At 44.4% G+C, this 22,371-nt stretch overlaps 1 protein-coding gene across 4 annotated transcripts in view; it reads right to left on the reverse strand.

The window, feature by feature from the left end:
* TCP11L2 (t-complex 11 like 2) overlaps positions 1 to 21,380 on the reverse strand; it is a 41,372-nt gene extending 19,992 nt beyond the window's left edge. The window contains exons 1-8 of one of the 4 annotated variants that reach the window (XM_081249882.1): positions 19,903 to 21,192; positions 14,901 to 15,211; positions 14,747 to 14,797; positions 12,790 to 12,981; positions 9,315 to 9,450; positions 5,239 to 5,359; positions 4,016 to 4,236; positions 1,996 to 2,132 (exon numbers count right to left, since the gene is read on the reverse strand). In XM_081249882.1, the coding sequence (XP_081106008.1) occupies positions 1,996 to 2,132; positions 4,016 to 4,236; positions 5,239 to 5,359; positions 9,315 to 9,450; positions 12,790 to 12,946 (772 nt within the window). In that variant the 5' untranslated portion in view covers positions 12,947 to 12,981; positions 14,747 to 14,797; positions 14,901 to 15,211; positions 19,903 to 21,192. Of the gene's footprint in view, positions 1 to 1,995; positions 2,133 to 4,015; positions 4,237 to 5,238; positions 5,360 to 9,314; positions 9,451 to 12,789; positions 12,982 to 14,746; positions 14,798 to 14,900; positions 15,212 to 18,310; positions 19,085 to 19,902; positions 21,193 to 21,213 lie in introns of those variants that run through there. The other 3 variants (XM_081249884.1, XM_081249883.1, XM_081249885.1) reach the window with 3 other exon arrangements.
* Positions 21,381 to 22,371: the final 991 nt, after the last annotated feature.

The raw sequence follows: 22,371 nt of genomic DNA on the forward strand, positions 1-22,371 counted from the left end.
GCCTTGGCCTTCATCTTTTTTGACCATTTAGCAGCACTTGTCGCAGCTGATGTTTTCCTTCTTCAAACACTTTCTTCGCTTGTCTTACAGGACGGACACCACCCTCTCCTGGCTGTCTTCACCTCTCTGACTACCCTTTCACAGTCTGTGTTGCTGGATCCTTTTCCTCTTCTCAAGCTCTAGACGCTCTAGAGGTCCCAGGTCAGGCCCATTCAGTATCTACACTCACTCCCTAGGTAAACTCATCCAGTGTAATACTGTGGATAAGAGCATGGAGTGGATAAGAGTGTGGAGTCAAACTGCTTGGGGTGAGTCCCAGCTCTGTAATTCACAGGTTGTGTTGTGGAGGGAAGTGATTTAACCTCTCTATGCCTCAGTTTCCACATCCATAAAATGGGGAGTAATTTCCTCAAGTTTTGGTAAAGATTAAATCAGTTAAAACAGGTAAAGTGCTTAGAATGTGGTAAGCATTCTATACATGTTAGCTACTATCCAGTTCCATGGCTTTATCCACCATGAAGATATTGATGATTCCCAGATGTATATCCCCAGTGCCCACCATTCCTCTGAACTCTAGTCTCATATCTAAATGCCTCCTGGCATCTTCATGTTGATGTCAAATGAGATCTCAAGGTTCACACATCTAAAACTGAATGCTGACTCCATACCATCTCCCACCCTTCTTTCCCCAGTCTCTCCCATCTCTCTAACAGGCATCACTCTTCACCCAGTTGCTTAGAGTCACCCTCAATCCTCTTTTTTCTCTCATCCAACTTTCAGCAAAACTTGTTACTCCATTTTCAAAATACAACCAGAACCTGACCTCTTCTCACTACTTCCACCACTACAACCTGGACCAGTCCACCATCTGCGATACCACCTCATTGGTACCCGTTTCCCTTCTTGCTCCTGTACAATCTGTTCTCTACCCAGGAGCCAGCGTACACCTAAAAAATCAAAATCAGATGTTGCTCCCCTGCTCAAACGCTCCAGTGACTTCCCATCACACTTGGAATGAAATCTAAATTACTCTCACTTGCTAACAAGGCTCTTTGTGACCTGCCTTTGCCTACCTCTTGGCCTCATCTGCTACCACTCTCTCCTGCCTACTCCACTCCAGCCACACAGTCTGCCTTGTTTGTCCAATTTCACAAGCAAGTTCCTGCTGCAGGGCCTTTGTATGTGCAGTTCTCTCTAGCTGGAATGTTCTTCTCTCACATCTTCCTATGACCCTTCCTCATTCCTTTGTAAACTCCGCTCAAATAGTTACTTATTAGAGAGGCCTTCCCAGTCCACCGCATCTAAAAAAACACCCCCTACCCTCACTCCTGTCCCGTTACTATCCGTCCCTTTATCCTATTTTTCTTCGTAGCACTTAATAATACATCCGACAATACATGTTTTTTGTTTGTCATGCCTACTAGAAGGTCAGCTCCTTGGGGGCAGCAGCTTTATTCTGTTTTGTTCTATCCATAGCACCCAAGGTGTGTCTGGGACACAGGAGGTACTTAATAAATGTTTGTTTGTTTTTTTTAAATGTATGAAGGGCTTCCCTGGTGGAGCAGTGGTTAAGAATCTGCCTGCCAGTGCAGGGGACATGGGTTCGAGTCCTGGTCCGGGAAGATCCCACATGCCGCAGAGCAACTAAGCCCGTGCACCACAACTACTGAGCCTGCATGCCACAACTACTGAAGCCCACGCACCTAGAGCTCATGCTCCGCAACAAGAGAAGCCACCGCAGTGAGAAGCCTGCGCACCACAACGAAGACCCAATGTGGCCCAAAAAAAAACAAAAAACAAAAGAAGTGAATAGTGCTTAGCATAGTTCCTGGGTCAGAGTCAACAGCTATAAGTTTATGAGGTCAATTTTAGAAGTTAAAAAAATGTTGAACAGAAATGCCAAAAGTCTTTAGTGATACTATTTAAGATGTCAAAAATAAAAATAGCATATTTTCACCCAATTGCAATATATATACACACTTATATTGTACTTACTCGGAGTTTCTTCTAAAATTTCTTGGAACTTGGTTCTCTCATAATCTACCAACTGGCGTTGAAGATGTGGTCTCAGACTCCTAATTGTAAAATTGACCATGTCCATTTTCATGAGGTCCAGGACATGAAATATTTGTCTAAAAATTTTAGAGTTAAAATAGTTAGAGAGGTGATTAAGAAATCAATCTGAAATTCATTAACTATTACTAATTTTATAGGCTGGAAAATATAAACATCCACAAAAGGTTTTAAAATTCCAATCACTTTGACAAGGTCACTTTTCACAAAAGGCATTATACATGCATTCCAAATGTATTCTTCCAGAGATCTCAAGAGTATTTGCTTCAGCAAATATACCTCCAGCTGATCCATTACATTCAGCCATAAACTGATAGACACTAACAAGCATAAACAATGAGTCTTAACAATGAGACAAAAAAGATTCAAGAAGGAATTTTCATTTGAAATTTTATGAAGTCTGAACATAGTGTACATTGTTTCTGTTCCTAAGGAAAGAAGAAAAAGAAAAGGAAAGAAAGGACAGGGCAGTAAAGCACAGGGGGAAAAACACTGCATTTTAGAGTTAGGCAGCCCTGTATTCAATTGCAGCTTTACAACTGACCAGCTCTGTGGCCAGGAACAAGTTACTCAATCTCTCTGAGCCTTAGTTTCTTCATCTGTGAAAGAAAGGGACAAGATCAACCTCGGAGGGATGTTGTAAGAGTCAATGAGATAATGATCGCAAAATGCAGGGGAGAGTGACAACCAGTAGGTGCTCAATACATGAGGAAGATGAACACCACAGACAATCCTTCAAAGCAAGGATTCTACAACTGGAGAATCTCAATCTGCCAGAGCTGAGTGCAACTCTAAGGATACTTACAGCCTATTTTACAGATGGGGAAAGTGTGACTCTGAGAGGTCGTCAACTTTCCCAGAGTCATAAAGTAAGTAACCCATTATATGCAAACCAGCTTCCTTTCCCCTTCCCTTTCCTATACTATCGCGTGAAACTTAATTCTCAGTGTGGCTGTATTCACAAAAAAAGGAGAAGAATTCCCCTCAATGGCAAAAAGTACTGCAGACTCCTCTCTCCTCTGGGATCACAAAGAAATTGCTGTCTACACAGCCAGATTAGAGTCTTACGATCTTACTGTACGCATCACTTCCTGAGGGAAGCTGTGGCAGAGATAGCTAGACGACCACCAAAGGTCCACGTTGCCTTCCTGCAGTGTGGCTTTGTGGCTGGGAAATGTGTTCCCAGACAGCAGCCACATTTCCCAGGCCACCTTCAATGTAGGTGGTACCATGGGACTAGGTATAGCCAATGTAATGCATTGCTTCTGGGCCTAGGTGGTTAAACACTGGATATGCCTTCCTCATGATCTCTTTCCCATTCACCAGCTGAATGTAAAGGACTCCAAGGAGCTGGGCGAGGGTGGAGCCAAGGAGAGAAGGAGCCTGGGTCCCTGAATGATACATGGAAGGCTGCCTGACCAAGAATCCCTGACTCGGACTCTGACATGAGTGAGAAACAAACGTTTATTGGTTAAATCACTGAGAACTCAGGGTTTACATGTCATAGCAGCTAGCAATACCCTAACTAATGAAGAAGCCTTCCTGGATCCTTAACTAGGTTAGGTTCCCCTGCTGGAGGCTCCATTAATCCCCTCTACTTCCCTTTTCATAGCACTTATCACAACTTTAATTCCTTGTTCAAGAGCTGTCTCCCCATTAGACTGTAATCAGAGATTGCATCAGAGATTGCATCTGCCTTTTTCATCACTGCACCTCTAGGGCCCAGCAATGCCAACTAACAACCTTGTTGGGTCGCTCAGTGTGAAAACTCCATGCACACAATAAATGATTGACTTGTCCCTTGCTTAGGTGGTTTCTTCCTAGGGTCCAGGGTTCCTTTGGGAGAGGAGGAACCCTTATTCTGTGTTCCTCAATTCCCACACCTCCCTTCTGAATGAACTCAAAGGTACTCTAAGAAAATGCAAGCAGCAGAACCACTAACCTCAGCACGTCCACGATGTTGCAGGTAGCCTTTAACTCTCTGATATCATCATCTCGCACAGGAGCGCACAGCTTTCCCATCGTACTGATGACGTAGTTGGCCAGGCCTTGGATGTCGACAGCACTGTGCTCAGCCTGCTGCCTAATGAGGTCTGTGTCCAAAACTTCACAGATCTGGTTGCGAAGCCGGTTGCCACCAGGAGTCAGAAAAGAGAGGAGAACCTATACAGGGAAAGGAAAGAAAAATTAACAGCATCCTTACATGAATAAAGGTTGTCATTTCTAATTTCAATGTCTAGATGACCAAGCTCTCTGTCCATATTTTAATGCCCCGGATGCCACAGAAGTTTGCATCGAGTGGTGGATCAGAGGAGCACTCCAGGGTCCTGCCTCTAAAAAGAAAGCTCTGTCTTCTGAATGAAAGCCTCCCCTCCCCTCCCATGGGAAGTTACTAACACTATCGGAATGAAAACAACTGGCAAGGAAGCAATACTATTGAAAGAACTTCAAAAAGTTTACAGAGAAACCGTGCAAAGACAAGCTGCAGATCATGGCTCCAAAAGAACCCTTTAAAGAAGGGCAAATAGAAACATCCCCATGGGCTCTATTAGTATAATATATTTACATGTGAAATATTACATATTATATGAGCAACCTATACTGTGTATTCACTACACAGCAGACACTGTACTTATAGACACAGCACGTGGTTAGGAGAACAAGATCCGAGCCGGAGTGCCTCAGTTCAAATCCCTTCCACCCCTCAAAGCTGCATGACCTTGGATGAGACAGGGAACTTGGTTTCTTTATATAATAACAGGCTTAACTGCCTCACAGCATTAGGGTAAGGATAGATGAATAATCTAGTGCTTGGTCCAGAGCAAGTGTCTTGTAAAAGTTAGCTATGACTGTCATCTGATTTAATTCTCACAACTACGCCGGAGACAGACTTAAGAAGAGAGAGCCTGTCACTAAAGCAGGTCCATCTAACTCAGGCTCTGTGCTCTGAAGCACCAAAGCCACTGGCCTACATGCTAAGCATTGGCTTGAGTTCCTGCCGCTGCCGTTTTCCCAGCCTGCACCCCATTCCAGGAGGTGCAGGAAAAAACCCTCTGGTGACTGAACTGGCTCAGTGTTTCAAAAGAGTCTCCAATACTCTCTGCAGGACATGAAAACAGCCTTTGGGGGGAAAATTACTAATTAATACAGACAACATCAACTTGCCTCTCTGATTTCTTCAAACAGTTTGATGGCGTGTTCATACTCAGGGGGCTCAGCGTTCAGTTCTGATTCCAAGACGTCCCAGAAGGCCTGGTGGACAATGTGCCTCACTCTACCAGCCAAGCTACAGGAATGAAATGGATCGTTTTGTAAAATAAGCACTATTTTTCCTGATTATAAAAGAAAGATGCTCATTGTAGAAATCTTAGAAAATGTAGAAAAACAGAGAATAAAAATTGCTCATAATCCTATTATTAATCTTTTGACATATGTTCAATGAATGCATTGTTTTACTATAATTGTTTTAATACAGAGTCTGTACAATATTATTTCATTTAATATTCTGTCTTAAGTGTCTCCCCTAGATTTTTTAAATGCTTCCTCCTGATAGTTTTTGATATGCTCATAAAATTTTGTCCTAAGGAGATACCATAATTTACCTAGCTACTCTTCTACACAGGCTTTTAGACTTGGTCTAGATTTTGGGGATGAGATGGCAAAATTGCTCTTTCCTTAACAGCTGAAGTTTCATGGCATGGAACAGAACAGATTGGCCCATGGAGACATGCATTTGATTGCCTGCCAGCTTCAGCTTAGATGTCCCATTTAAAGTTGGCCAGACCAAAACTGCTGAAATAGGAGCCTTCCTAGGAAAAGCTAACAATAGAGTAGGTGGCCACCTTGCTTTACCCTGTATGTCAATGCCCTAAAATAGGTGTATGTTAAAACACACAGGGACTTCTCTGGTGATCCAATGGCAAAGAATCCACCTTCCAGTGCAGGGGATGCAGGTTCAATCCCTGGTCTGGGAACTAAGATGCCACAGGCCACGGGGTAGCTCAGCCCACACGCCACAGCTACTGAGCTTGCGCGCCTCAACTAGAGTCCGTGAGCCACAAACTACAGAGCCCACCCACCACAACTAAAGAGAAGCCCGTGCACCGCAACAAAAGATTCTGCATGCCTCAACGAAGATCCTGCGTGCCACAACTAAGACCTGACGCAGCCATAAAAATAAATAAATAAATATTTAAATAAATAAATAAATAAATAAAACACATCCCTATGAACTCCTACACCATTTTGCAACAGCTTTTAGAAAAGCGCATATTTCCCTGAACTGTAATTGCCTGCAAGTCTCTATCCCACACAGGGCTATACACCTCTCTCAGGTAGAGGCCACTTCTTCTAGGTACCTGCCACTGTACCTAGCATAGGACTTGTCATTTACTGAGGGTTCACTGAATGCATGGTGAATGAATTAATAATTTGATAGTTAAGCATATCTCCTAATTTTTCTTTTAAAGTACAAATAGCTAAATATACAATAATGCTATGAGAAGTGAAAATTAGCTTTCTGAGGAGTATGAGTTAAAACTGTTTCTGTAACTGCAAATACTATATTCTACTCAGCCACTTTAAGTGTGAAAACTTATTCTAGTTGCCTGAATAGATTTATTCAACATAAATGCCATTTCCAACGTTTGAGACTCTCTTGAGCAATTACAGAATAATTAGAAAGACAAACATTGCTGGGACAGACTTTTGCTCTGAACTTTACAAGCCTCATGTACTTGGCTTGAATGCACCAACCAGGAGTGAGCTAAAACTACTTTATAGCTCCTTGAGGGATGTTGGAGTTTAAGTTTTCCCAAAGGCTACAAGCTTTTTAATTTTGGGGAGTGGAAGAGGTAGGGAGGAAGGGGTGGAGATGAAATCAGTCAAATCATTTACAAGCATTCCTACCTGGTATCAGAAATCTGACTTATTTTACCAAGTGTTTCCCCCCACTTGGTAAAATATGAGAGGCAGCCATATTTTAAAGAGTAACAAGAGACAGTGCTTTGAGAGCACCCTGTCTCCTTATTTGTCACAAATAATAAACGCTTATGCTTTGATTAAAAAAAGAAAAAATGTAACGACTTGGTCATTGTGGAGGGTCATCTGAAAAATCAGCAGCTAATGATACGCTATTTCACTTTTAAACAAAGGTAATGTGTCCCAACTCTACGTGTTGTTTCCCTTGCTCACATTTTCTAGCCGTGGCAGAAAATGAAGAGAAGGGGAATTCGTATCTTCCATAGTATCAAAGTACTTACATGCAAGGCACTTATATGCCCAGGAGCATGCATTTAGAGTGAGTGTTGTGGAGAATGCGAGGCTCAGATATGGTCACAGCAGAGCCAGGATTCAAACCCCGGGGTCTGTCTGATCCTAAAGGGCCTTCATTCAGCCTGTATTTGCAACTTTTGAATTTAAAGCACAAACACTCCCAATTTGTCTTTTCTATACTTCGTAAAACATACTTATTTTAACTTCAAATATTCATTTTTATTAGTCAATAAATGTTTATTCAAAATTCAATATGTGGTAGGCCCTGTTTCACGTGCTTGGGTGTAGTGAAAAGAAAGCCTCTGCTCTCAAAAAGCTTACATGTTAGCAGAGACAGAAACAAAAAACACACTGAAAGGGAGTAAGACAATTTCAGAGCCACAAGGAAGGAAGAGGAAGACAATGTGGTCCACAGTGATGAAGAGGTGCCGATTTGGCGGGGTGGCTGAAGAAAGCTTCTCTAAGACAGTAAGCGACCTTAAACCTGAAACCCAAATGGGGAAGAGAAAGCAGCTGGTGAAGATCTATGGGAAAAACATTAAAAAAGAAGGAAGAAGGTCCAAGTCCCTGGGACAGGATCAAGCTGGTGTACTCCAGGATCAGCAAGGAAGCTTCAGTGTGGCTGAAGCACAGCAAGCAGGAGGAAAAGGAGGAAGAGACATGGTCAGTGAAGGGGGGCCTTGCTCGTCATACTAAAGTGTTTGAATTTTTATTCTAAGTGTAATAGAACCATTGAAGGGTTTTAAGCAAAGACATGATCTAATCTGATTTACCCATTAGAAAGATCACTGTGGCTATCTGTGGATGTGGAGGATGGATGATGCGGGAGCTAAGGATAGAGACTGGGCAACTAGTTAGGACACAAAGAGTCCAGGTCAGAGATGATGGTGGCATGGCCTGGGGGTGTAAGCAGCACAGCTGATATAAAGGATCATGGTGAAATGCAGTCACCATAGAAAGCCAAACAGATAAACCTACTTTGGCCAGTAATCCTAAAAAGTATTAGTGATTATTATAAACAACATCCCCAGGAGGAGGACTATGATCCATATCTTAAAGAAGGAAAATTATTGTGTTTACTATTTTCCTGCTTTAAAACAAAAAATGTTCCAAATGGAATCAAATATTATATGTTGTCTTAATTGACAGAGAGAATGCCTCCCAATTTATGAATGGTACTGGGAGTTTTAAGATTCAGTGCCATTATCCAGGAGCCAGTTTTGCCTCTAAAGGTGATTTGCCTGCAGTAATGCCTGCAAGACTTTTCTCCTCTTTGTCCCAGGGGACCTGTGAGCCACTAAAACCAGAAAGACTGAGGTAGGATATAAGGGCATGGCTCTAACTAGAGATCCCTTGGGCATGAGGTTAACCAGGGGTGCCTATGCAGCTGTGATTCCTCACTCCAGAGGCTTTTGGATCACCTCTTACCGCTTTGGCAGCTCAGCTGCCTTTATTTATCTTTCACAACCTGAATATTAGTTTTTAATAAGTCAGGCTGCAAATATTTCTTGAGCAGGTGCTACATGTCACGCACTCTGCTAGGCAATAAGGACAGAGCAACAATATAGACATAGGTTCTCCGTTAATGGGGCTTTTGGTCAAGTGGGAAAGACAGACTTTGAACCTCAAATTATAAAACATCTTAGCAAGAGGGAGATAGAAGGGGCTATAGGAGTCTTTAGAAGGGGATTTAATGTAGTCTAGTGAGCTCAGGAATGTCAGGAAAAGCTTCCTTCAGGAAGAGACATATAAGCTGAATTCTAAAGATTATGAGTAACATATACCCTAGAGGAGTAGTTTTAAAAACAACTATAAGACCTTGTTAGAGAACTAAATACTGTTAACTCCCAGTGGATATTATACGAGACTGTCCAGGAATCAGTGTGAAAATCTGTGTTTGCAGTACACACACACACACACACAGAGTCTGCAGCACAGGTTATGCACAACACATGCCTCCAGGTTACCTGTTCTCAGGGAGGGCATCTTGTTTCAATTGAAAGTTCTCATTTACAGCAATCTCGTGAGCAAGAGTCATGTTTGATAAGTTCCTTGCTGCAGCCATCACTTCATCAAATGTTACAACCCTGGGAGGGCTTGTTGCTGAAAGGAAGACAAAAACCAGTTAATGCTCTGGAAGAGGAGTTGTCCTCCAATGAAGCCTCCTGATGCACACTGGGTTTAAGTTACTCCAACATATATTTTCAGTAAGAAGAATATATACCAAAATAGATCAGTTCCCCTGCTTAATACTTAAGGCTCCAAAAATTTAAGAACTCCTTTGATAGCTTCAGTTACTGTATTGAAAATAAGTTGTCGGCCACTCTCGCCTTCTGAGATGGCCCACGCTCTGTCTGTGGAGTGTGTTTCTCTCTAAATAAATCCACTTCTTACCTATCACTTTGTCTCTCACTGAATTCTTTCTGCCATGAGACATCAAGAACCTGAGCTTCATTAAGTCCTGAAACCAGATACTGAAACCCCTGCCAGGTGGGAGAAGTTAACTATAGGCTGCCACAACACTCAGACCCAGGACCAGTTGGAACCAGAAGGTTGATGATGCTGACTCCCAGCCAATCAGAAGAAAGCCCATGAGCTGATCATGCCCTCCTCTTTGAACCATTACTATAAAACTCCTCACTACCCCCTCCAGGTCAGGACACTCAGTTTTGAGAGCATTAGCCCTCTGTGGCTCCTTTGCATGGCAAAGCAATAAAACTATTCTTTACAACTTCAAAAAAAAAAGAAAAAAAAAAAGAAAGAAAATAAATTGTCAAATGTTTCTGAGAAAATTTTATTAATATAGGCTATTATAAGCTCTTTTTAAAAATTAAATCACCTCATTTTTTAGCGAATATTGATATCTGCATTTATTAAATGTACTCTATAGGAAATTAATGACTACTTTTTATTCTGTAATTCATAACTCCCAATAATTTAAGCAGACTCAAAATGAACTGATTTTTTAAAACTATAATTTTGAAAAGCATATGCCGTATAGCACAATTCTAAGTTTTGCTAATTGGTAGTTATCATTTGACTTCGCTGAAGCATAACTTACCTCCTCGTAGGACTGTCCTGAGGTGACTAAACAAGATAATTTAAGTAAAGAACATGGTAAGAACTCAATAAATGTAGATAATTAAAATAAAATAAATCTGATAAGCTGATAATCTACTTCTCAGTAGGAAATAGTGGGTAAAGAATTATTTTAGTTATCTGTAAAGATTATTCAAAAAATTATTCTAACAAGTCATATCTTTTTGAAAACATTGTTGGAACTCTCGGCTTCTGTTAATTAAAAATCATTAGCTCAAACAACAATCCTGACTGGCAATACTTTGCTACCTAAAATAATTTATTTAAAAAAAAATTTTTGGCTGCGCCACATGACATATAAGATCTTAATTCCCAGACCAGGGATCGAACCTGCACCCCCTGCATTGGAAGCGCAGAGCCTTAACCGCTGGACTGCCAGGGAAGTCCTTAAAATAATTTTAGAAATAAGAAGAGGAGGAGATAGTGGAGAAGGTGGAGATGGAAGAGGAAGAAGAGGAGGAGGAAGGAATGCTGATATACAATTAGTAAAACCCTTCTTCAGGACACCTAGGTACCCTGCTGGAGACATCAACTCCATGTATAGTAATAAAGAGTGAGAAAAAGCACTGAAAGCTGGGGGGCTGCTAATAAATTCTTTTGCCAATTCTCTTTCCCATTAAGATTCTCCTTAAAAATGTCTGTATCCTTTGGTCCAGCAATCCAATTATATCCAAAGGAATTCCTAGAAAGCCTTTATGCACCACGATGTTCATAAAGCACTATTTGTAATAGCAAAAAAAAAAAAAGAGGAAATGAACTAAATGCCCAATGATAAATCAGAGGTTAAATAAATTGATGGTACTTTCACTTGGTAAAGTAGTAAGCAGTCATAAAAATGTTTAAAAAAAACATTATCATGAGTAAATGTTTTCGTTATAATAGTAAGTGAAAAAAGTCCACATACATATACATATGTATGTCTATGTGCAGTATGAAGATATGACAAAGCACTATCACCTGTCATCTTTGGGTGACATTATAGGCGATAATTTCTTTTCTTTCTACTTATCTACCTTTCCATTTTTTAAAATGAGAATGTACTAATTTAGAATAAATACACGACAGATGAATGGATAAAGAAGATATGGCACATATATACAATGGAATATTACTCAGCCATAAAAAGAAACAAAATTGAGTTATTTGTAGTGAGGTGGATGGACCTATAGTCTGTCATACAGCGTGAAGTAAGTCAGAAAGAGAAAAACAAATACCGTATGCTAACACATATATATGGAATCTAAAAAAAAAAAAACGGTCATGAAGAACCTAGGGGCAAGACAGTTATAAAGATGCAGACCTACTAGAGAATGGACTTGAGGACACTGGGAGCGGAAAGGGTAAGCTGGGACAAAGTGAGAGAGTGGCATGGACATATATACACTACCAAACGTAAAATAGATAGCTAGTGGGAAGCAGCCGCATAGCACAGGGAGATCAGCTCGGTGCTTTGTGACCACCTAGAGGGGTGGGATAGGGAGGGTGGGACGGAGGGAGACGCAAGACGGAAGAGATATGGGGATATATTTATATGTATAACTGATTCCCTTTGTTATAAAGCAGAAACTAACACACCATTGTAATGCAATTATACTCCAATAAGGATGTTAAAAAATAAATAAATAAATACAAATGAACAAACTTTTTCTGAAGTGGGTATTAGATCATATTAAATGCTAGTTGCTTCTCTCTGTATTTGCTTGGGCAGCTTAAGGAGTTATATTTCCCATACAAAATGTCAATTAAAAAGCTAAAAAAAAAAAAAAGACAAACACATGGCTTCACACATTTCTAGCTTCCACACACAAAAAGGGAAAAAGACATCTCGCTTCACCATGGCACTCTTTTCATTCCTTCTCGTACTCCTAGTGCAGTAATTCTCCTCGTGGGCACTTTTCTGGGGTGATTTGCACAACAGTTTTTGAAATCAGTAGGAAACCCTTTAGATTATTTCACTTCCTGCCTGACCCTTGAGTTGGGGCAAGTTTCGTTCCATGTAAACAAGAAAGGACTGATTTGAATTTACCCTTGAATGTGGCTCAAAAAATGATCTCAAGAAGGAGTAGCTTTCTGCTAATTGAGAGAGAAGACAGGTGGGGTTGGGAGACCTGATTTATAGCCAAACCAAAGCAGATCAAAGACAGTGATGAAAATAAAAATGGGCAGATTGTAAACGTCAGTGGCAATTTATTGCTGAGAGTGTGTACAAGACAGCTGCAGGGCCCTGGCAGTGCCATTACAGTACATCTAGAAGGGAAAAGTTAGTACTTTGCTCTCATTCATTTCCAAGTTTTAAAATCCAACATGCGTGTCTAGAACCACCTCCACTCCCCATTGGCTTACAAGCAGGAGAGCTGGATTTGCTAGAAGAGTCGCTTGTAAAGCTCTGCCTGGAGCACTCATAGTCACTGAGTGAAGCCATGCTTTCGGAAAACCGGGAAGAGTCTGAATCGCTCGGCTGGTCCTCGCCCACACACTGCTTCTCACCATTGAAGGGCATTTTGTGTCTCTGGAGTGTGGGTAAAGAGACAGCACCTGCACAGACAAACAGACCCTGTGTCAACGTTCTGCGGTACTCCCGCCAGTGGTGCTGGTGCTTCATTCAATGTAGACAGCCGTGTCGCATGTGTCACAGCACTGGAAAGGCCCCCAGAAGATGACCTCCTTCCTCCCATGGCACCCGGGCCAGGCTATCACTAGGCCTGCAAGACTGCCTTCCAGAAAGGGATTCCACAGTCAAGGTGTGAGCTCACACAGGACCTACTTGGTGTGAACGTGGAGCAGCCCCCAGCAATAAAGCATCCTCAAAAAACAATGCGCAGAGCACACACTCTCCTCCTGGGGTTGCTAAAGCGTGGGAGGGTAAGAGTGAGAGTGTGGGGCTCTGGGTTTGAAGCTTGTTCTGTCTTTTGACATGTGACCTTGGAGAAGTCACTTAACTCCCTACCTCATGAGTCAAGCTGGGCTGAAAGACTAACCTCATAGGGTTGCTTGAAGATGAAATAGGATTAACCTTATTAAAGTGCTGAGCACAGCATTCAAATGTTTGCTATTATTATTGTTCCTCTGTCTTTGTTTTAAATAAAATATTTTTGAAATCAGCCTTTTTAGTTGTCTGTGAGCCTCCTAGGGAAAGAGGAAGACTAATTAAAATTTCTGGCTGGCAAGTATATAGGCTTTTCTCCTCCATTTTCCCATGAACTGTCACGCTACGAAGAGTAAGGCCTGATATTTGGTTTGTGCTTTAGACAGTACCCACTGCCATCCAAGGAACAAACAGGCACAAAAGATCCTGATTCACAGGTTGGGGGGAAAACAGACACTAGGAGACCTACTGTGCCATAAAACCAGTCCCTGGACTCTATATCCACGGCTGTTTCTGGGACATCAGATTGCTTCCCAGGGAAGGGCAAGGCAGTTGGGCCCCGTCAGCCCCTGGAAGGGAGATCCTGGGTTCCCAGGACGCTCAGGCCTGATCCCAGGATCCTCAGCCAGGCCTGTGAGGAAGCTGGCCCTGATATGAGTGCGGTGATAGCTGACACTGAGGGGAAACCTGGGCCCGAGGAGAAAGGCACCTCAAATCCTGAACGGATGGTAACGATAGTAAGGGTTCACTGAGTTTCTTTAAACCTGAGCCAGCAATGAGATACTCAGAGCTTTGAAAGCTATCAGAATGGGAAACCACAACTACCCATGGAATGCCTGGAAATGCCTGCAGTTTCTTCAATGATTCCTTTCACGTGTATTAAGTGCCTACTATGCACCAGGCACTGGGAAAAGTAACAGTGAACAAAATACACAGGGCCATCCTCTCGTGGCTCTCAAGTCCAGTTACCTAAAATTGTGTGTGCCAGATGCTAGAGGACAAGGAAAGGGAAACCAAGGCACTGCTGAGGAAGCACAAGAAAGGAGAGGCAGGGCTGGGACCAAGGTAGGGGGATGGAGCCTTTGCTGAGAGAAACAGTGCTGTTCTTTATCCTTCGGGTGATGACAGAGAAATGGATGGGCCTGAGAGGGACTTACTGAAGGTCAAAAGCCAAGGGCACTTGCCCCTGGCCTCACCTAAACAACCTCTCCAGTCCTGCCACTTGTAGAAATGCACCCGTGCTCAGCCTACCACTTTCGCAAACAGAAAACCACCAACTTGGAGGCTGCCTCTGCAAACCGAAGGGCAGGGAGTGGGGACGAGCTGCCAGGAAGCTCCCCAGTAGACACACTCGCCTTCTCCTAAAGCCCAGAAGCCAACCATCTCGGACACAGACTGAGGGCCGACCCCTGGCATCCTCGGCAGTGAACTCACCTCCTTTACCCCAGGCAAACGAGATTCTCCTTGAGCGTTAACTCCCGTCTGCTGGAAGGGGAACAGGTGGGGGTGAGGATAGAGGACAGAAGAAAGGGGTCTGCTCCAACCCTTTCAATTCCACCGAACCCCAGATCCCAACTGGTGTGCTTACCCTTCCCTCTAGCCTTCTCTCTTCGCCAACATTTTACTTCTCACTGATGGCATTTCTCGAAAATGCTAGCTTCTCCAGGAAGCCTTCCCTCTACGCCATGGCCAGAGCTAAGGGCACTCTTCTTTGTACACCTGCAGCACATTTCTTGTATCTGCACAATGGCACTTGTAGCTATTTTCCTCCTGTGGCTACTTCCGACTCTCCTTAATAGGCAGGAACTGTGTCTCGTCCACCATCATCAGTGTCGAGTATGTGACAAATATTCATTTGGTGTTAGCTGAATGGGAATCACTGAATCCCATCTGGTACAGCTGCAGCCAGAACATTTGCAAACTGATTCTCACTTCACATTTACAGGCCTGCTGCTGTCAAAGTTCAAGGCCTCGAGCAGAGTACCTACCACCTCAGCCTGCTTTATGAGGCTTAAGACTCAATAGTCCCTGGTCCTGTCACACTCTTACTAGAATATCTTAAACTCTGTTTCCATTTTATTATTTCTTTCATTCATTCAACTGTAACAACTGTGCTGTGATGCTCTGCCCTCAATTTCTCTTCGCTTTGGCTATTTTGCCAAGTAAGAGTGAATAACAGCTTCCATCCATTGGAATTTATGAACTGGGTTAATAGCTGTAACTATCCATTTCATTTTTCTACTCCAGCTGAACAGCACACTTCATAGGTTTCTTAACTGTGTTTAACAAGGCAGCTAAGTACAAAGATTAAAAAAAATAAGAAGCCCTAGGTTAGGAGGTAGAAGTCCTGGGTGTAAGGCCTGGGTCTGTTGTTGATTTGCTGCATGACTTTATCCACATCGAGTCTGCTCTCTTCACCTCATTTTTCTGAGGGGGCTGGGCCAGCTACCAGGTGCCTTTTAGTGAGGAATTGCTAACATGCTATAAACCCAGAGTTCCATGAGGCATTACTAGAAGCTCTGAGAAATTAAATGTGCTCATGGCAGACATACTTAATAACATGCAACTACGCTTTCTTCCAACAATTCACTGGAGGTAGAGTTTCTGGCATAGGGGATGTAACAGAAAATGTAAAAGCATCAAAACGTTTAGAAACTCTTGTTTAGTTAAGCCTCCACATTACATCTGGGTTTTAGTGGATCCAAGCAGAAACTTTTCTTTGAGGCCAAAATGCACACTATTACTCTATCAAGAAATCGCCTGCGTCCTCGTATTAATAATACCTAACTCACAGGGTTGGTGTGAGATTTCATTCAGTCAATCTATGTAGAGTGCTTGGAACAGTGTCTGACACAGAGTAAACAGGATACAGATATTTGCTATTGTTAGTATTATTTGCTTTAGTAGTTGTTATTATCATCATTTCAGTCATTAAAAACTCTAGAGGGAAGAACAGTTCTATTCCATGATGATAAAAGCATGTTACCCTATAGATAACAAAGACTGGCATTTAACCTAGGACAGAATTCTTGCATTTGTTTGAAATACAAAAATCAAAAGCAAATGGCCCATCATGGTGTAAACAGTTTTCTGCAAGTTCCTTCACACTTGCTCTTACCTTTCTTGGTCTCAGGTTTCCATACAGGTCATCTGGGGACAAAGCTACTTGACTCAAAGACACTGACGGTAATTAGACTGTTTTTAAAGCTATTTTGGATTCTCTCTTAGAATAGTGATAACGAAAACAGGTTGTTTCTTTAAGAAAGGTAATGTTTCTCATACTGACAAACCTAGATTTACTTAACCTTCACCATTGCAACTCACAAACAAACCAAACAACTTTCCAGGAACACCACTTCTCATCCTAACTGGGAAGATTTACTCACTGGCCAAATGTGAAGTCAATGTGAAGAGAGAAGATAACGCCAGAACAAAGCCTCCAACACTCCAGTGAGTCACTATTCAAAGAGAATAATCACATTTTTCATTGTACTGTCCCACATTTTATAATAAGAAAGGCAATATTATGTCATTCCTTCCAAGGTCAATGACTGGGAGGCAGCCGGCACTTGAATACTTATTGTTGAATGAATGGCAGTATGACCACTGACATTTTAGAGAGGAGGGAACAGGTACAGAGACCTGAAGGGGCTAGTCCTGTGTTCCAGCACATACGGAGCAGAGATCAGTTTTTAATTTGCCAGTGATCCCCAGGCTGCACCCAGATTACCGACTCTACTTCCTTATTTCCTTTCTGCAGCAAACTCTATCTGCAAATGATCCTGCACTGGTTCAGGATTGCACAGATCCACCAGTGACAATGCACATGTCACCGAAGCAGTAAGAACACTGGCTCTGGAGCCAGATGGACTGGTTCCTTGATCTCGACTCATGATATTTACTGACTGGAGACAGGGAACTTACCAGTTATGAACTGGGGACAATACTATTATCTACCTTGTAGAATTGTTGTGAAGATTAATTGAAATAGTCTATGTCAAGTACTTAAACTCCTACTAAGTGCTCGACAGATATCAATTATTATTTTATTCTTATTAGAGGAAGTCATGAATTTAAAAAAATGTCAATGTCATAAAAAACAAAGAAAGGCTGAGGATATGTTCCAGATGAAAGAGGACTTGACAACCGAATGCAATAAATGATCCTAGATTGCATCCTGTACCAAAGAAAATAATGCTATAAAGAACACTATTAGGGCTTCCCTGGTGGCGCAGTGGTTGAAAGTCCGCCTGCCGATGCAGGGGACACGGGTTCGTGCCCCAGTCCGGGAAGATCCCACATGCCGCAGAGCAGCTGGGCCCGTGAGCCATGGCCGCTGAGCCTGCGCGTCCGGAGCCTGTGCTCCGCAATGGGAGAGGCCACAGTAGTGTAGGAAAAAAGGCCGGGGATATATGCAACTTCCTCTGCAACTAGAGAGAAAAAGACAAAACAATAAAGCCTATGGAGCAAAAGGTTAATAGGTGAATATGAGTAAAAGGTAGACAATAGGGAGTTCTTTGTACTGTTCTTGCAACTTTTTCTGTAAGTTTGAAATTATTTCCAAGCAAAAGGTTAAGAGAGAAGAAGTACTGAACCAAAAGTTCAAGTCTAATTCAGAACAGCCCAGTCTCCTGTAGTTTTCAGGTCTTGATTGTTCCCACCACTACAATAGCTTAGATCTACGCTATTACAGAAGCTCTTCTAGACAGTCAACCCCATCTCAATGTCCTTCTTAAACAGTGCCTAGTGAATAAAACAGGAAATCGTCCAGAGCCCTTCTGAAAAGGCAAAAGAAATCATCCTTTTTAAGAGTTCTTCTCCAGGTGGGTTTCCTTTTCTTAAGAAGTCTCTTGGCAGTGGTTTATAACCCCTCTGTGATCTGGCCTCTGCCCACTTCATTCTGTTACCACTCTCTCCCTAATCCTTCATGCTCTGGACACAAGGGCCTTCTTTGGGTTCCTGAGACATGCCAAACTTTCTCCTTTGGAGCACTTGTACCTGCTTTTCTCTTCCAATGGGATGTTCTTCTCCCTGATCTCTGTGTGGTTGGAGCCTTGTTGTCATTCAGATTTGAAAGCAAATGTTACAACTTCAAAGTGACCTTCCTTAATATCTCCACTAATTCCATTTAAATTCGTCATCTTAGAGCTTAGAACACCGCATGGGATAAAGAAGGAGCTCCGTGAGCATCACTGATGAACAAATTAAGCCACGTTCTATTCAAAAGACAACTTGGGCCGCCCTTCTCCTCTGCCTCACTCACACTGCTCATATTCCCATTATGCAGTCATTTGAAGTACGATAGTTGTTTTCTGCAAATCTGCCTCGCCACTAAATTTTAAGCTCCTTGTGGGAAGAAGCTACATCTCCCTTCTCCAATTCCCAGTGCAAATTAGCAAAGACTCACAGTCCCAGAGCTTAGAGAAACTTTTACATTGTACCTTCCCAACCTCCTAATACTAACTGATAGCAAATAATAACAATTGGAGTTAACAGTTATTGAATACTTACTATGACTCGGCCCCCACGATAAGTGCTTAAAATGTTTTATCTTCTTGAATCTTCATCATAACCTTGTTAGCTAAGGTATCATCATTATCCCTGTTTTATAGATAAGAATCTGAGGCTCAGAGAGGTTAAGTTATGTGCTCGAGGGTTCACAGCAGCGGCAGAGGCACAACTCTAATCCAGGCAGTGGATCCTTAAAGCCTGTGCTCTTTACCGCTCCAGGATGGCTGCAGAAAATTTGGTGAACTGCTCATTCTTTCCTCTCCCACTCTGCCATTGATCTACGCACTACCATGTGGACACCTGCACATGTGGTAACAAGCTGACCTTACCCCCGGGGTGTCTGCTTAAGTGCTATACCGTGAAGGGCATCACTGAAAGAGTCCATTGACCAAAATTACTCTCAACCACCCCACTAGAGTGACCGAAAATCCTCTATCAGGGAGCCATTCTTTATGCACTGCAAAATCCCTCCTTAAAACCCAAATATTATCAAAAGGGTTAATTGCTTATAGCTAGCATGAGTCAAAAGCATTTTGAAGTGAATTATTCAGATTATCCAGCAGGGCTCTGAAGAATGGAACCCATTCAATTAAGGTTAAGTCATGAAAGGAGAAAATTTCAAGAAATATCTAGCGGGTATCATTCTTCAAGACCAGATCAAGGTCAGCTGCAAGGACAAGCATTCATATATTTGTAGTAAAAGGCAGGGAGTCAGAGGAGTAGGACTGGGCTCTGAAAAAAACACTGCAGATGATACGGAAAAATCTTCATCTTCTGCAAAGTGCTGCTTTAGAACCAGTCCTAAACAGCAGCAGCGCTTAAAAAGTTATTCACACGCAGCAAAGCAAAAACCACAGGGCAGAGAGGTAGGTGCCTGCTCCATTCAGCTAAAGAATACTGGTCTTCATCAAATTAGAGCCAACAAAGAGCTAGATAAAAGCCAACAAAGCCAGTCATTGTCTAAAAAAGCAGATGTTCACGCCACACATAACATTACAACGTCAGGGAGAAGGATTTCTAGGCACTTTTCACACTTGAAAACACTTCTTCTCCCAGCCCTGGTTGGCCTGTTTTAGTACCTGTTTCCCCCTCTGGGCCCTCAACCCTCCACAAAATGGCATTGAAGCTGCTTCCACACACGACTGGGTATCTTCAGCTCTGGGCCACTTCAAGTCAGGCAAACTCCACGGGCTGCCAGGGTGATAGATGAAATCCCTGGAGGCAAGAGGAAAAGGCAGGCAGAGCGCTTCCTGCAGTGGGAACCACTGTCATAACCTCATTAAGTTTGGCAGGTGGGACAGAGCAAGGTGTCTGACTGGGCTGGAGACCCACGGGACCAAGGGGACCTTGGGGGCCGAGGGGCCGACTGGGGACAAGGACAGCTTGTCTAGTTTCTTCAAGGTGAACGTAACAGGATAACCATCGAAGGCAGCATAAACTTTAGTCACTTGAGGGCCACTCTTCACGCCTGTTTCCACATTTCCATCCTCACCTGTGCTCTATCAAACACTTCTCTTTATCTGAACTAGATTTTTGCGTTTAGATACACTTAGTTTGTAAGGAAACTTTATATCATTGTGAAGTCGCTCGGCTTAAGGGAACAGTTTTTCTTAATACTAACGAAAACACTTAACCACGTTCGTCCACGTGCCACCTCAAATCATCGCTGTGACCCGAAGTGGCGCCACACAGAGTAGCAGCCTTGGGAAGCACAAGCCATCCCTGACCGCCCCAGGGGTTCGAGCCCGGGCCTGGTGGGCATGTCCCGCCTCTTCCCCGCAACTGAGGGTACCGTCGTGGGGACGCATCTGCACACCCCTCGCCCACGTCCTCTGGGCGCCCCTCCCCTCCAGCAGCACGTTTCCTGTCAAAACAAACCCTTGGGGGAGGGGACGGCGGAGGCCGAGCCGAGCACCGAGGAAACCCGGGCAACAAACCCCAAACACACACTTGGGGCCCCGCCCGGCCCCGACAGCGACTCAGTTCGCCCACCCGGGGCAGGGGTTGCAGGCGACAGGATGCCCCCTCCTGGAGCCCCGATGGTGGGAAGCCGCTCGCGGCGCGGTCGCTGGCACGGACCCAGGGGGATGTAAGCAGAGGCCATGCGGCCCCGACCCTGGCGCCTCCAGGGCCCGAAGCCCGCGGCCGCTCCAACACCCACCGTGGCCCGCTCCCACGCGGGAACGGCGGTTCGAGGTCAAACAAGGTGATGTGGCGGGTTGGGGGAGCAAGGAGCGGGCCTTTACCGCCCCTGCCCCCGGGTCCCAGCACGGCGCTCCGAGGTGGGGTGGGGGAGACCCTCGGGCTGCCCGGGGGCGACGTGTCCCTCTCCGCCGGCCCGGGCCCATCGCCTCAGAGCCCACGACCCCCTCCCCCGGGATGGTACGCACCGGCTCCGGCGCGGCGACAGGCGGAGAAGAAAGGCGACTGAGTGAGCCCTGTTCAGGCGTCTCTGGGTGTTCACTCGCCCAGCACGGCACAAACTCCTCAGAAGCCCACAAGTCCAGCAACCCTCAGACTCCCCGGCCCCCCCTCCACCCCCACGCGGCATTTAAAGGGCCGGGAGGGACTCTAGCGAGGCAGCCACGGCGTGGCCATCACGTAACCGGAGAGAGGGGGGAAGACGGCATCGGGGAGAAGGGGAAATCTAGGGCACTTCAGCTTCGATGTCCGAGCTCTGACAGATCTGACCTAATACAGGACATTTCCCTCATCTTCGGATGAAAGAGTCCAAGGTGAGCTCGGATTGGGTGTGTTCTGGGTGCGAGAGGGAACGGTTCCCCCCCCGTGGGCTGAGAGTGGTGCGGTCCGGGGACTGCTAGGGGCGGGGAGAGAAGTGTTTACGGAACTAGGGCAGCGGTGCCATCCCCAGCTCTCGGTGTTGGAGGCGGGGCCTGTCGGGACGCTGGGGACGGGGCGGAGCGGGGATTCTGGGGGCGGAACGGGGATTCTGGGGACAGGGCGGAGCCACGGGCGGAGGTGCTTGTGGAGCGCTGGATTGACCCCCCCGACCCCGGACTCCCGGGGCGCACCACCGTAAGCAATGCTGCTAGGTCCCCGGCCGCGCGTGGAACTTTTACAGCCCGAACACCCCTCATCTAGACTGGGCGATCCAAGTTAAGTGCCCACTATCACACGGTCTAAACTGAGACAACCCAACCCGCAAACGGGCAAGTACATTCCCACGCACGTCAGCAACCTATGTTTGTGTCTGCACCTCCACAGAAGCAGGAGTCCAGATTTGCATATGGCTGGACAGGACGATTAACTCCTGGGAGTCACACCCACCCAGGCTCTCTGAAGACGTAAACTTCGTGTGCACGCAAAAGATAAAGCATCTTACTTCCCCTAGGGTTCTTCAGCATCGATCTCCCGGAGAAGTGTTTCGACAGTGGTTAATGTAAATAAGCAGTCCCAGGGAGCTCGGTGCGGTCAGGCCTACTGTTCGGCTCTGCTGTGGGTGTGCTTCAGAGTGTACAGAAACACCCTTCCCCCAACCGCACACACGAAAGCCACTGTATCTTCTGTCAGGTGTACACTGGTGTTAT

The sequence above is a fragment of the Mesoplodon bidens genome, assembly GCF_964165515.1.
Source record: "Mesoplodon bidens genome assembly, chromosome: 11".
In the NCBI taxonomy this organism is placed as follows: Eukaryota; Metazoa; Chordata; class Mammalia; order Artiodactyla; family Ziphiidae; genus Mesoplodon; species Mesoplodon bidens.